The 15,941-nt window shown below is 43.2% G+C and overlaps 1 protein-coding gene across 1 annotated transcript in view; it reads right to left on the reverse strand.

Moving 5' to 3' along the window:
- Nucleotides 1-15,556, reverse strand: part of Arl5a (ADP ribosylation factor like GTPase 5A) — a 27,652-nt gene extending 12,096 nt beyond the window's left edge. Inside the window, exons 1-4 of the mRNA XM_028877650.2 lie at nucleotides 15,256-15,556; nucleotides 6,757-6,817; nucleotides 6,183-6,330; nucleotides 4,546-4,629 (exon numbers count right to left, since the gene is read on the reverse strand). Of these exons, the coding sequence (XP_028733483.1) occupies nucleotides 4,546-4,629; nucleotides 6,183-6,330; nucleotides 6,757-6,817; nucleotides 15,256-15,301 (339 nt within the window). The 5' untranslated portion in view covers nucleotides 15,302-15,556. The remainder of the gene's footprint in view (nucleotides 1-4,545; nucleotides 4,630-6,182; nucleotides 6,331-6,756; nucleotides 6,818-15,255) is intronic.
- Nucleotides 15,557-15,941: the final 385 nt, after the last annotated feature.

Raw genomic sequence — 15,941 nt, forward strand, 5'->3', positions numbered from 1 at the left:
TCCTTTCACTTTCTAGCCAGCCTTGTACTTCGTTTTTCTCCTTTTTATTGTCTCCTAGCTATGGGTCTAAATAAGAGTATTTGTACCTATAATATAAGCCATTCAAGAACACAACATAGCTGTTATGTTCAGATCCTGGCCCTTTAAAAAACTGGTCAGCCACATAAACTTTCTGGGCCTCAGTATAACAGACAAGGGAGAGAAAAGGAGCCAAGTTTATGTCCCTGGGCAGAAAGGTTCAAACACCAAGCTTGCTATATATCAGCCAATGAGTGAGCAATCACAGAAATTTCCTGCTACAAGTATACATACATATTCAAGAGACACCATATATGTGTGTTTTCACCTTCTAAAGTCTCCATAAAACACCACTCTGAAATAAATTGAAGAATGTTTTGTCTCTTTTTATAAAATTCAGTTGCAAATAAAAAAAATCTTTTTTTATTTTATTTTCTTGCCTGCATGTATGTCTGTGTGAGGGTGTCAGATCTTGGAGTTACAGACAGTTGTGAGCTGCCATTTGGGTGCTGAGAATTGAACTCAGGTCCTCTAGAAGAGCAGTCAGTGCTCTTAACTACTGAGCCATCTCTCCAGCCCCCTAAGATGTATTTTCTAAACCCCAAAAGGTTTGACATGAATTCCAGAATTTGAGTCCCCAATAGGCAAGAGCACACATTGGAAGCTATGACCACTGGCTCAGTTAGGGTTTCTATTGCTGTGAAGAGACCATGACCACAGCAACTCTTATAAAGGAAAACCTTTAACTGGGGCTGGCTTATAGTTCAGAGGTTTAATCCATGGTCATCATGGTAGGAAGCATGGCGGCATGCAGGTAAACATGGTGCTGGAGAGGTAGCTGAGAGTTCTACATCTGGATCCACAGGCAGCAGGAAGAGAGCGTGACACTGGGCCTGGTTTGAGCACCTGAAACCTCAAAGCCCACCCTTGGTGACACATTTCCTCCAACAAGGTCACACCTACTCCAAAAGGCCACTCCTAATAGTGCCACTCCCTATGAGCCTATGGGGGCCATTTTCATTCAAACCATCACAATCACTAAAAGCAAACATGTATTCTTAATTTACAGAACCCACTTTTTATCAGGTTTCCTAAACTCTTGAAAATCAACCTGAAACAAAGTTTGTAAAGCAAAACTCAAAAGAAATCATTGAATCAATGGTAACATACAACTTCACTGTAAGTATCCCAATTTTCTTAGACTTTACCAAGTTCCACTAAAATAAAAAATTTTATTCTACACATATGTTGTGTAACAATTTCCTCCCAACTGGAACATTGTATCCTGGAAGGAGATACCTTAAGAAATCAGGAAGTAAACAACTCATAAGTCTCAGAAAGCTCTTGAAACTTCTAAGATATACCAAAAAAAGGGCTTCTTCCCCAGGGTTACATGCCAGTAATGACTACTGGGGAAAAGAAACACTCTGGATCATCAGAGCTATTTATAAGTTGCAAGGAACTCCAAGGCTGCTGCTTTCATGAGGAAGTCAACCAGCATAGTATGGGCTTTGGGGAAATACTACCTTTGTGTCAGCCATGTTACTTTTAAGTAACCCCTTACCTATGCTCCTGTATGCAAGTCAATAAATTCATCATGTGAACTTTGGTACAATGGTTGGTACCCTACCATTGCTAAGCCCTATGGTGGGACATGATCTTTACGAGGTTAGTCTTGATTCAGGAATCTAAATGGAGACTGGCATGTGGACCAGGTTTGCAAAATGGTAAAGCAATCAAGAGGGAATGAGAGAAGGTCAAAGGTTGTCTGTCCATGCTACTCCAAGACAAATGTGGTAAAACTTCTGTTAAACTGGAATTCCCAGAAAAAAACAGAAAGCCAAATTTTGTGCTATTATATTTCTAGAAGGTTTAAAAAGCTGGAGCAGCAGTTTACAGAAGATTTAAGTGATAAAACAGCCAAGTGATAAGCTCGCCTTGGGGTGGGCAATTATAGCCCCAGTGTATACATGTAAAAGCACACCAGGAATGGAGACTGGCCAGTACAGTCTTTTCAGCAGCCGGGTTTGTCTGATACAAAAGCAATGGCACAATGATGGCCTAGAGCATGTCAGAACCTAGGAGCTGACTCCAGTGCCAGACAGAGCAGGCAAGTGTAATAAAAACACTCTGATAAAAGCACTCTGCTGCCCACTTGGTCCTGACCCAAGCTGAGCAGTGCAAGGCAGTCCTGTTAAGATTGCTGGTGTTAAAGAAACAGGGAACAGCCTTGAAGTGGCAGCAATAACACGGACAAGGAAGTAGGACGGCTCATGGCAACTGTTTTCGGATTACAGAGGACTAAAGGGCAACGTCTCCCATCTACGCTGTTCTCAACATTGCTCTTTTAACAACAAAACTGACAGATATGATGAGATCTTTTTATGCTGTACTGCATTCTGCTAATGTTTCCTTTTTAGTACCCCTTCAGCCATCCAAGATCAACTGGCATTTACTATGGTGTTTTTTCAGAGATCCTGACTATGCTTTGTAAAAAGATTTCATTACATGATGCTAACACTTGTTCTACAGATTTGTAAAAACACTCAAACAGTGAAGACTGCAGTTTTGAATAAATAAGGTACTCTGTGTGTTGTAATTTGAATGTGAAATGCTCCCCACAACTCATATGTGTGAACACTTGCTTCCCACTAGTGATGCTGTTTGGGAAGCTGACAGAACTTTCAGGAACAGAGCCTTGCTGGAGGAATGAAGTTCCCAGGGTAACTTGAAGCTGTATAGCGCAGTCCACTTCCCACTGGTCTTCTCTACTTCTTGACTGTAGGTGCATGTGACCAGCCAGCCTCCTGCTCCTGCCTGCTGCGATGTCTTCCCCACCATGACTGACTACATCCTTCTGGAACTGTTAAGCTAAAACAAACCCGTTTTTCCATAAGCTGCTTTTGATCAGAGTAGTTTTATTACAAGAAAAGAAACTAAGACAGACATGAGTGGGGTAGGTAGAGCCGTAAGGTGATTGGGCAAAAAGTCCAATACCAGAGGCGGCGGGCAGCCTCTTAATGAGTTACCAGCCAGGGAGACCCTGAAGCCTCACAGACTATAGAGGTGTGCCACTGCTCCAGGCTGCAGGCCCAAATGAGAGAGTCCCTACTGCTGAAGACAGTGCATGCTCTGGCTACAGGATATGGAGACAAAAGGAACTGATAATGGGCTCCATTCCTGATGGCTGGCTGCTTTCTTCGCAGTGCTACAAGGTACCTTGTAGGCTGCTTGGGGAAGAACGGTCACCAGCAATCCTGGCTGCCTATGGATCCCAAGGAAAATGTGAGCCTACAAAGGTGGTCTGTCCATGCTACTCCAAGACAAATGTGATAAAACTTCTGTTAAACTGGAATTCCCAGAAAAACAACAGAAAGCCAAATGTAGTAGTGTAGTAGTGATGAGGCTGCTATTGTTTGACAACTGGATTTAGGGCTGACTCCACAGGAGAAAACTCACTAGTGCTGTAAGGCAGACAAAAGCCCATGGCAAGGAAGGGCCCAAGCCCAAGTCGGGAGGCCACTGCCACTGTCTCCTTAAATGAATGGGATCTGCCTGTCAAAATGCCTTTTAAACCTTTCTCACATTCACAGGTTACTGTTGCTGTCAGCCTCAATAGGTTAGGAAAGGAAATTTCTTTGTTTGCAATAGGGAGTGTTCTGCAGCGATCAAAGCCTCTTGCTGTGTGGGGTGGTACACACCTTTACTTAAGGTACTCAGGCAGGGGCAAATGAAATCTGTGAGTTTGAGGCCAGTCAAGGTCTGGACCTCATGCATGCCAGCACTCTACCAGTGAGCTACATCCACAGCCCTAATTTAGTTAAATTTTGACTACTGGGCCTAGTAGTATTTTGAAGGACTTAGCATAATTAGAAGCTAGTCATAGAATTTCATTTGGTGAAAGGGACAAGATTAAAAAACACAAAAAAAAACTAATTGTAACTAAGTTTAAATATTAGTTTGATAATGAAGAACACTCAAGAACCGTTATATAGCCAAGTACTTGTGATGTACCTGTCAAACTGTCAAATGATAATCCACTGTAGGAATCATCTGTCGGCCGGGCAGTGGTGGCCCAAGCCTTTAATCCCAGCACTTGGGAGGCAGAGCCAGGCGGATCTCGGTTAGTTCGAGGCCAGCCTGGACTACCAAGGGAGTTCCAAGGAAAGGTGCAAAGCTACACAGAGAAACCCTGTCTCGAAAAACCAAAAAAAAAAAAAAAAAAGGAATAATCTGCCCAAAACGTAAAAGAAAAGCTACTTGTAGAAATTTTTTTTTGCTCAGTGAAACATCTAAATCAGATTTATCAAAGCTAAATCAATCTATGATTGTCTGCACATTCTTCCTCCTGCTTCTAGACACATTTAAAATTATAAAGTATCATAATCACAAAGCAGGAATGACAAGCAAGCATGAAGAACAGACAAATGATTTTTTTGATCTGAAATACTCCTTAAGAGAAACTACAAAGAGCAAATCAAACGTGATACAATGCTCATCCCCACCTACTACCAAAGGCAGACTTACCTCGTGGGCCAGCATTTTGTAGAGCTCTTCTCTAGTTACTGAAATTCTTTCTCTGTCTGTGCTGTCCACAACAACTATTACAAACTAAAACAATTACCAAAAAGATCATTAGTGACTTAGAGAATTTGGTATTTGAAAATTCAAGGTACCTATTTATTTACATGATACTAATATCAAGACATTAAAATCTTTTGTATTGTAAGAGAACCAGGGATGTTTATCATTCTCACTTTATTTAAGCCCAAGGATCTGACTCATTTCTAACTCAAATACATTTACTCATTTTTAAGAAAAAAAAAATGATACTAACACTCTAACCAAACTAGAACACTTTTTTCTTTTCAAAATTACTCCATAAATACTAATGGGCCTAGAGCCTTATATTTACACTCTAATACAATTTAAAAAAACAAGCAAAATTAAACACTTAAGGTCCTACGTTTAAGTTGCTTTTAGACAAGTATTATTACTATCCTTTGAATCCTTGAAATGAACAAACTGAAAGGCATCTAAAAACAAGAGCTTCCTTATGTCCAGGGCCCTCTACACAAGCATGGCCTGTCCTGAGCAGATGAGGAGCCTACAGCTCTTCTGGAGTAGGGCTCTCTGCACTCCGAACTCTAAGAGCACCACAGACAAGTCGGAAGAAGAGCCCAGGTCCGGTTACTGTCCTCACAGTGCCCATATTGCCTGTTACTAAAACAGTTCTTATTGTTTAGAACTAGGTAATCATTTCCAAATAAACCATTGGGTTTTCAGCCTTTTTATTCCGTTTTCAAACTGTAAGATTTCATTTGCTAGCTTTCTGGCAGAAGACTTTATTACTGTGATGCTCATTCTATCAGATAGTATTTTAATAAACCCTTTTCAAGGCTGACATATTTTAAAACCTGGAGCAATATATATGGGGGTACTACATAAGCCTTTATAAGCCATACACACATTTCCTCCAAACGTATGATGAAATACTAATGGAGTGCTAGGGTTAGGCTATATATGAGAGACACTTGGTAGCATCATTAGTGATTTAAATATCTTTACATATGTATAGAATATTTTTTAAGGCATTATAATCCACACCACAGAAACAACTGGTGCAACCTTTCAATTTATAGGCCTACATGACGAATGTAAGTCACAGGTTTGAAATTTTCTCTTGTAACATAACATGTAAGTAAAGCCGTATGATTATGTCTAAAATGCTTTATAATCAAAAGATTTCTTTAAGTGCAACTGCACTGCATAAAAGAAAACACACAGCAAAAGCTGGCTAGGACTCAAACCACAGAAGAGCCCTTTCACTTGGCTAGGATTTCTCCCACTTAGCCACATATAAATAGTGAGAAGGAAATGCAATCAGAAATCATGAGATGCAAGTCCTTTAAAAGCAACAACTAGATCAAACAGCCTGACCAATCAACCACCAATTCTCCCTATGGAGACTTAATGGTGGGTATACAGTCAAGGATTTGAAACAAGGAGTGGAAGGCAACTAGAGTCAAGCACGGTAGACTATGCTTACTCTAAAGTCAAAATACTGTCCTATTTTTAAAGGACTGTAATGATTCAAATCCGAATGCTTCTTTCTCAAGGACTCAGAATGTTCATGGAAGCTGTGTCAGCATTAAGAATGTTACCTCAGTGTTAGTATAGTAAGTGTTCCATGAAGATCGAAGCGATTCTTGACCTCCAATATCCCACATCAGGAAACGTGTATTATTAACCACAATCTCCTCCACATTACTTCCTATTGTAGGGGATGTATGTACAACTTCATTCATGGAACTAGGAGAGAAAAGTTCACAACATTAGTGATGAAGCTCGCTCATCTCAGGATGACATCAAGGGACAGGTCAGTATGACTTCTCTATTTCACACCCCAGTGTCCTTTTTCTGTGAGCTCATACGAGTCAGCTAACAACATAAACAGAGCTCAAAATAAATAATGGCTTAAGAATATTATAGATCACTCTGGCAAACTGTACAAACAAACATTTTCCTGTTTTCTAAAAGCAAGGGCTCCATGCAAAACAATGAGCATGATAAATGTCATATGAATTTCTAGCTCACCATAAACAGTTGTTTAAATCTAGTTCCCGGCTTATGATTAGTCTGCTTGGAGCCACATAACTTTACATTGATCAAATATCACAAAAGCAGAAAGAGTAACTAGAAACAACAAAATTAAATTTTTAAGCAATTAATACTTACAACTGGTAAAGGATGGTAGTTTTCCCTGCATTATCCAGCCCAACAATGATAACTTTGTGCTCTGAAATAAACAAACCAATAGTGACTTATGACAGACTCACACAGACTCCCCTACTTTACTTTTTATTTCTGTGGTATAAGTCAGCACATGGCACTTGCAAACCTTCCTGGAATCAAAAGAATATTCTAGCAAGCAAGAAATGTGGTTACGTGAACTTTCTCTGCCTCTTCTCACTCTACAGAGGCTCTCCAGGCAGCTGGAAGCACTGTTCTTTCTGGGCTTATGGATGTCTATGTATCCCCAAATGTAATCCCAACAATTACAAGTGACTTAAGTCACGGTCACGGAAGCTCTATCTGTGAAGTGCAGGCATCCCGTGGGTATGTCCATGTGGACTGTGAAAAAGAAGGAGAGGCTTTTCCGTGGCTAACAAGTGATCACAAGTGTGCGGACCCACAGAACTGTCAAGGCAAACCACTGTCGGGTCTGCCAGCTACAGTGGCAGGGACTCACTCCTGGCTTCTGGGGGCATCACAGTTTCTAAATTTTCTCCCTTCTCTTGTTTTCTTGTTGTTCTTTTCTTTTCTCCCTAGTTCTAATTCTTTATCTAGGGAACTCTTTATTTTGTATGGTCTGGGTTTCCACTCTTTTCTACCAGAGTTACAGCAAAGCACTTATCATAATTATGTGTACTGCACAAATCTAAGCTTAATCAGCTGCCCTTCAAATACACAGAACACAATATTTATATTCCTGGTAACTGTAATTCTTCCTGGTATAAGGTAGGTATTTAATAAGCATTAAATTAATATTCATGCTATGAAGAGTCAATGTTGAAGATTCTAACATCTCAGAGTAACATCTTTACTATTCAGGCATTTTACAAATCATTACCATTTACCCCAGAGGGGGATCCTAATATCTAGGTGCTCATGTTATATAAAAGTTACAGAATCAACTATAATAGAAAATCTAACTCAATCCAGTTTAACAAGTCAAACCACAGGTAGCTTAGCACCACTAAGTCCTCAAGTAACATGATGACCCTCCAAACCTTTTGAAGACCCCAACGCCTGTCATAGTTCATACTTAGAGATGGCTAGGGTGAAAGCACGGTTCATATACAAAGGTGAAGGGTCAATATATGTACAAAGCACACTATGGGAAAGTCACCAGGCTACACCAACGTCCGGACAGTACTCTGATGAATCTGCATCTCCTGAGTTCACAAACTCAATCCTGCTAACCATCCCAGAGTAGACAGACTCAGAGGAAGCAACACATACAAACGAGTAATACAGAAGAACACCAGCAAGTACAATAGAGACAAATATTTAAAACAAACTTGACAAGCCAGGCATGGTGGCACATGGCTGTGGTCCCAGCTACCTGAGAGGCTAACAGGAAGACCACAAATTCTAGGCTGGACCAGGCAACATGGAAAGATGTCATCTCAAAAACCAAAACAAATCAAACTGGCTGACAAGTACAGGCTCCCTCGCCCTGGCCCAAGAACTACGAGCCATTCACTGCCAACTGGATTTTAGATTTTTAAAAATATGCATTTTAGTTTATTTTTATAATAAAGCAACAATTACCAATTTCCTCCAAGGAAAAGCATATTTTATAGCTGAATTAAAATCAGAAAACTCTTGAGAAGTATGAGATTCCAACCAAGTAAGTGTGACAGGCACCATGGCCATGGATGCTGCTTCCCAGTAGGGCCATGTCTGCACCAGAACCAGCTAAGTGAGTTCCGCAGCTAGGGTCCCTTTCTTCCAGTAAGTTTCTAACAGTACAAGACTGTCTTTCTCATTTTCCTTTTTTCTTATAAATGTAAGCTTTCCACATTTGATGACGTATGCTTCCCTCAGTTCTGTCAATAAAAGCACCAACAAAGGTATTAAAACAATAAGAAAATTTCCTAGTTGAATACTGATTGTAAATTCGAGCCTTCTTGGACTGGGTGTGGTAGCGCACCTCTCTAATCACAGCACTCCAGAGCAGAGGCAGGTGAGTTCCAGGTTAGCACAGTTTACATAGCATCCCCTAGGCCAAAGGCTGCAGAGTGAGCCTCAGTTTTAAAACAAACTAACTAGAGTCTTTCTAAAGTATCAGTTTAGTCCTCACACCCAGAAATACATTCTGTACTACCCCCCATGATAAGCTATAGGACAAAATTTAGACAGATTTCCAGTACTCTGAAAAAAAAAACATATTTATAATCATCCACGAAAGAAATAATGTCCTTAAAGTATTATGAAATAAATAGGACTGGTCCAAAAGTAATACAAAATACAAGACACATAACTATGAAGAACGACTTAAGCACACATGCGTGTGCAAACAATGTGCCCACGGATGATTAGCACATTATCTGTCTGGCACAGCCCTTAATCACCTAAGGAGGTTATGAGCACACTTCAGCAGCCTCATCCTTCTTCCAAAGACTGCTGCTTTTCTGCCACACTTGCTTCCAGAGCCTGAGGTATTGAGTTCTACATTCTCAATGGTGATGAATCCTTCAACTTCTAAACATGAATCTGAGTTTTAAAGAGGGTCTCCTTGGTATCATCTTGGTCATTAGGGAAAAGGTAGCTGAAATGAGTGCCAGCTTACTGTTAAATGAGGTATGACCCTTGTGTAATAAAGAATCATTTTAAAAAACTTGTCTCTAATGAAATTCTAAATTGAGCTTTAAAAGACACATTGACTAGGAGGAGACGCTGGCAGGAAAACCCCTCGCCTGGTTTGCACAGGAGTTTTGGTTCTTTGTTTCTGTTTTGTTGTGTGATCTTTAGCTATGTCTTCAAGGACTTACGTCCTGATTCTAAAATCACTGTTTTTCTTACCTCCTAGATAAGAAAGGGTTATCTACATAAAAAAAAAAATACCTAAGAAAGCCTTTTTTTGGGGGGAGGGGGTCACACCTGGTCACATACCGAACAAGACAAGTGAGGCAAGTATACTAACAGAACCACCATGCAGTAACATACACTAAGACAAGGCAGAGGGCAGAAGAAGTTCATACCACAAGAGTTTCATTTTCTCTGGATACAAGCTAAAGGATAGAGTGCCTGGAAGTAAAGACGCCAGGGAGCTGGGGGCATATGGTAGACGATGCCTTGTGAGAACCCAGATCAGGAGGCATGGTGGAAGCTTTTAACAGGGAAGACCATCCAAGATGAAAAAAACAATCAGCCAGACATTGGATTTCGCTAGCAAAAAGAACCATCCTTTTACAGTCTACAAGACAGGGAGTGATGAACGTCCTAGCAGGCAAAAGTCAGGGCTGGGTGGAGGTAGAGCAGGAAAGGCAAGAAGGTGATGAAAATACCCAAAGTCAGAGGCCTTGGAGACGACATGTCCTTCTATGTCCCCCGCAGATAAAGCAGATAGGAGAATGGAGTTACATCACTGGGAAGAAGGTGAAAAGGGATGGGTGTGACAAAGGGTGTGTGTGTGTGTGTGTGTGTGTGTGTGTGTGTGTGTGTGTGTGTGTGTCCTAATCCAAATCTCCTCATTCCTTTCTTGGCTGGTTACTAAAATCCAGACACCTGCTCAGTATACCTCATCTCCAGACGATCTCAGCGCCTCTCTAAGTTTGCTAGCACCATGCTCTACTGTGGAGACAATGCTCTTCTAACTTTACAGAATTACCCAAGGCCTACAGCACCACCAAACCCATAAATACACACCTCAACTGAGATGTCTAAAACATCAACAAAGGGAATGTAAGTTAACATAACAAGGAGGTTGTTGTGACATTTCCAAGAAGAAACTCAAATCAAACATGTACAAAACTTAAGAAACTCTCCCAAGAGCCACAGGCTGTAAAAACAACAAAACAAAACCAAAGCCAAAAATACCATCACAGAAGTGCAACCCAGGGATGAGTCTGTAACTCAGTGTATCACCCCCTCAAGCGGCCTCACATCCACAAGCCGAATTCTCTTCCAACTTAACCAGAGAGGAATGTGCCTACGATAAATTATCAATGACCTAAATCAAAGACATAGTGTGTGAGTCATGATGAGAACTGTAACGTTAAGACAAGAGTTGTGTCAGGCTAAAAGACAAAGGCGGCAGGCAGTGCAATAGTCACAAACCAGCTTGCCCCTGATACGCTCCAGGGTTAGATCATCCATACACGTTCTAATACTAAACAACTCCCTCCCCCCTCCCACCCTCACGCTCTTTCATCACTCTGCCCTCCTCATTACCAGACACAACAGCTTGCTACAGAGAATGTAAGTCTGTAGCCAGCAAGTGCTACAATTCTGTCTTACAATGTGCTTCAAGACAAATACTCCATCGAACCCACAATACAGCATATTAGGAAGCAATGTTATTGAGGACAAAGGTCAATCGGACTTCAGTCATGCCAACTCTTTGACACTTGTGAATCATTGCAATTACTGCTTTGTATGGCTTTCATTTGGGCCTTTCTCACAGAATTCCTGCACTCAGGGAAGCCCAAACACCTCCACACGGTTACTCTCTGCTGGGATTCGGGAGTCTGACCTGGGCTTTGCCTTACCAATCAATACGTTCTGTCATGAAAACACTTCTTGTTGTCCATGGGTCCTTCCTCCTTCACTTTCTTTGACACACCCAGGTAGCCACACATGGTCTAAATCTGCATCCCTCTGACTACCACATGTAGATGACAAGTTGTGTCCCAACAGCAGATGCTCCATTTGCTATGTTCATTACTACTCCCTCAGTCAGTACAAAGCCTGACACAAAGCATGCTGGTAATGAAGTTATCTTTCAGTGAACAAAGAAATCAGCCTGGAAGGTAACAAGGGATAGGAAAGTGCTGTCTATCAAGCTAGTTTGTACTAAAAATTCAATTTGGGGGACTTAAAGCATCACAAATTTTATTTTTAAAACTTGAAAATAAGCTTGCTATTCACAGAACAGTGAGGAAGCTTTGGGAGCATAGTCTTGCTGCTAAGAAATTGTTGGGGGTGGAGGTGGGGGACAAGAAACCATTAAACATGCAAAATCTAGGAGACAAAAATTACAGTAATTTGAGGTTGGGAAGTTTTACAAAGAAAATACCTAGTACCGATTAAACAAGAAACTGGTAAGAAGATAAAAGTAATCTCTACGCCACGCAAGAGCCAGGTCTAAGGGTAAAGGTGCATACGCTGCAATCAGCTTGTCCAGAGTGCACACTGTCACCAAGAACAAGCATTCCCCCCCCCCCCCCAGAATGCAGACAGGGGCACCTGGAGCCAGGCTCCTGATGACGTACAGTCACTCTTTGGCGAGTTACCGTCCTCTGTAGTCGCCTGCATGTTTGAACTCCCTCGAAAGAACAGAATCAGGAACAGATCCTCAACACCAGATCTAGGCAGAGGGAGCAGCCTTGCCAGAACTCATTCAGAGCTTGACTCCCTTCCCAACGACCCATAAGAAGAGCGATACATGGCTGTCAACATGGAAACTCCACAGCCTCGGCATCAGGATGGTTCTTTCATCCACCATCATCTTTATAAAGGGGTGTGTGTATGTGTGCCTGTGCGCAGTGGGTGTGGGGATAATGAGAACACGCTGGCACTAGAGACCCTTGTTTAAAAGCCCAGGCAGGCTTATTAATTTAAATAAATAATGCCCTAATGTGTTTTTGTAAAACAGAAAGTTTGGAGGGGTAACTCAACAGAGGCAGATTAACCAACCCTGGTGAAACACCTGGAACCCAGTGTGGCAAAAGTCACTAATATTACCAGCTGCTAATTTATCTGCACAGACAGGTTGAGTTTCCTCTCTGCTGTCCCAGACTACAATAAATGCTTCATAAAGACATGGAGATTTGTGTTTTATTCCCTGCCTTATTCCCACCACCAGGAGCAGTGATTCTCAATCTTCCTAAGGCTGCAACCCTTTAATACAGTTCCTCATACTGTGGTGACCCCCCCACCATCACCACAAAATTATTTCCGTTGCTACTTCATAAGTGTAATTTTGCTGCTGTCATGAATCATAATGTAAATAACTGCGTTTTCTGATGGTCTTAAGTGACCCTTGCGAAAGTCATTTGACCCCAAAGAGGTTGTGACCCTACAGGTTGAGAAACACTGACCTAGAATGACCCAAACAGGAGCTAAGAAGGTGTTTAACAAGCCACTGATAATGAGCTCTTCTAGACATAAAGAGTTATTAACGGCAAGCCTACACCTAAACTAATATTCACAGCACAACAACTGAGAGCCAACGGGGAGAAAAAAGGAAAAAGAAGAGACCACCAATAAGCAGAGACATTACTTTGTTGTCTCCTTGCCAACTGTCTGGTACAACTCTGCTTCCTTTTTACCAGGGAAATAACTGCTTAGAGGGATTGCTGAAACCTTTATTTTGTTTGAGACAGAATCTCATGTAGCCCAAGATGGCCTTGAGTTCACTGTGTAGCAACCTTGAACTTCTGACCCACCTACTTTTGAATCTTGAGTGCTGGGATGACCCCACCATCACCTCCTCTAATCTCAGCTGGGGATGGTGAAGTAGGTAGGCAAGCACTCAGTCAACTCAAGCAGTTCCCCCAGCCTCAGATACCCTTCTAGTGGTGTAAATAAATTACAATATCTAGAATCAAGCTTTAGCTCTTCGGAATCTGTACATCACCTCCATAAAAGCCCTGGCTTATCTAGATTGAGCAGTGAGTGGGCAGTTCATGATCACGGCTTTAACTGAGCTGGCTGCTCTTTCAGAAGACAGCGCTGCTATGTCTGAGTTCATCAACACAACAAACTGCAATTACCCAAAGCCTCTTTCCAGGCGAGGCTGTGAAAAGAATACAGATGTGTGTCCTGAACCTTCTGTCATATAAAGCATCCAAGACACACCTGACTTAGGTGTCCTACTGAACATAGGTCCAAAGATACCAATAAATATCTGAGACTGAACAGTGAATTCCGTGAAGCTACTGTGCGCTAACACACCATTTAACAAATTACTTCAATTTCACTTTACTGACTGGTAATTTTCTAGAAATTGAACTGTACTAATTCTCCTGTTACTTTTCAAACACTGACTAAATGTTCAGGCAAATAGTACCACAAAAATGCAGACGGGTAGTGATACCAATGCATTCCTGTTATTACTTGCAAAAAGCTGTTTTTTTTTTAAGTTATAATTCATTTTTAAGTTACAGAAAGTTTTATCATTGACTCAAAGAAGAAAGTGAAAACAATACCAGAGACCCTTGAATGCATCAAGTTTTTCTAAACCTCAGAGCAGAACTGAAACCCTAGCTTCACTAAATTCCAGATTATAGAGGAAAGAACTAGATAAATATTACCCACATAAACATCATCAGTTTTACAACAATGTAACCTTCATTACTTCAAACCTAGAGATGAAAATTTCAAAAGCCGTAGGCCCCACTAATTATTCCTCCTGTTCTTGGTGATATCTAGATCCACAGATAATTGTGAAGCTCACCCCACAGACACACACACACACACACACACACACACACACACACACACTGCTGACCAGTGTTGATAGGAATATCCTCTTTACCACCTTCCACTTCATTTAGTACCGTTGGCTAAACTATCATTTTTTTATTATTATTATTAAAAAAAGCAAAACCCACTGGGGATTACAAGGCCCAGTATGTCTCTTCCCATAAAGCCAGCTGTATCCTGGAGGAGGAAGGTCTAAAGTAGGCACCACCGTTCATTAAGATTTAATTGGAAAAAGTGGGGGTGCAACAACGCCACCAGCTTACACAAGAGAAAAGACAGTACGTTGTTGAGAAGGAATGGATTACAACTAGAGGTTTTTGTTTTTAAAGCACATTTCATTTTAGTAACTATGTGGTCCGTTAGCACTGTATCCTCTCCAGTCCCACACACTCATTCCGTATTTTTTTAATAAATCCCCTATGCATTCCGCGGCAATGTCTGCGTTTAGGCAGAACTGGAACAGTAACCTGCCAGTTACCTAAGGCTAACGAGTGCCTCCCGAGGTATGCTTTTCAGAGCTGTCAGGGACGCACTTTAATCAGGGCCAAAAAAAAAAGAAGAAAAAATCGCTCAAGAAGGAGAACGACCTTAGGCTTGACCTTTAACCACAGAAACAAACAAGGCAAAGGAGAGCCACCCATCACCATTCCCTGGCGTGGGGCTCCCCCACCCCTCCCAAGCGAGCCGCCCCAAGCGAGCCGGACTAGCCGAGCACGAGTTCCAGTTTTCCGCATTCTGCAACCCTGTAGGCTCGGAAGGCGCCGCCAGGGCCAAGGCCAGGGTCCCCAGCCTCCCCCGCCAGAACCCCAGCTTTTCTCCGTGCGGCCCAAACACCACTGGCGGCGGGCGGCGGGGATGGAGGCAGGCCAGGTCGTGCGCTTAGGCCCCCGGCGTGGGACCGGACACCTTTGGCGCTGGCGATCCAATCCGAGCAATGGGTGGATGGCGGGAGGGCTCTCTCCCCAGCTCCCGGGAGACAAAGGCGACCCGCCGGGACCTCCCCGCCCGGCCCAGTCTCACCCTGGTGATTGAACAGCCTCCAGATCCGGGTGAAGAGAATTCCCATCCTCGGGCAGCGGAGCCCTCCAGCCGCCCGGGCTCAGGCTGCGGGGCAGAAGGACGCGCCGGGGCCTCCGCCACTGCTCCCGCGCCCGCCGCGCGCCCGCTCCCAGGGACCGGCGGGGAGGCCGCAGCCCAGGCCGCCCAGCCACGCGCGAGGCCCCGCCGCTACCGCCGCGGCGTTCGCCTGGCTCGCGGACATCGCCGCCGCGTTGTCTGCACGAGCCTCGCGGGCCACCGTCCTCCCCCAGCTCCTCTCCAGTGGCCGCTGGGCAGGGACGGGGCGGGGCGGAGAGGGGCGGGGCGGGGGCAATGCGCAGGCGCGGAGCTGGAGGCGGGGCTCGGGGGGGCCGAAGGTCGCCGCGGGGCTGGCGCGCTGGTGTCCGGGTTCGAGGTTGTTTCTGAGCCTGGAGCCACAGTGCAAGTATGTAACCATGCCCATCTCCAGCCCTACACACACTTCCCAAAGTCCCATGTTTGGGTCCCGACGACCGTAAGCCTTAAGTCTCTGTTGAGCCCGTTACCCCTTGGCAGTAGCCGAAGTCGTTGCAATTTCCCTTCCCTCTGTCTTTGCACCTTGGCGCTCTCCCCCCCACTCCGTTCTCCCTCCACTCTCAGGCCACTCTTGGTTCGAGCAGTTCTCTTCA

The sequence above is a fragment of the Peromyscus leucopus genome, chromosome 4, assembly GCF_004664715.2.
Source record: "Peromyscus leucopus breed LL Stock chromosome 4, UCI_PerLeu_2.1, whole genome shotgun sequence".
NCBI classification, from domain to species: Eukaryota; Metazoa; Chordata; class Mammalia; order Rodentia; family Cricetidae; genus Peromyscus; species Peromyscus leucopus.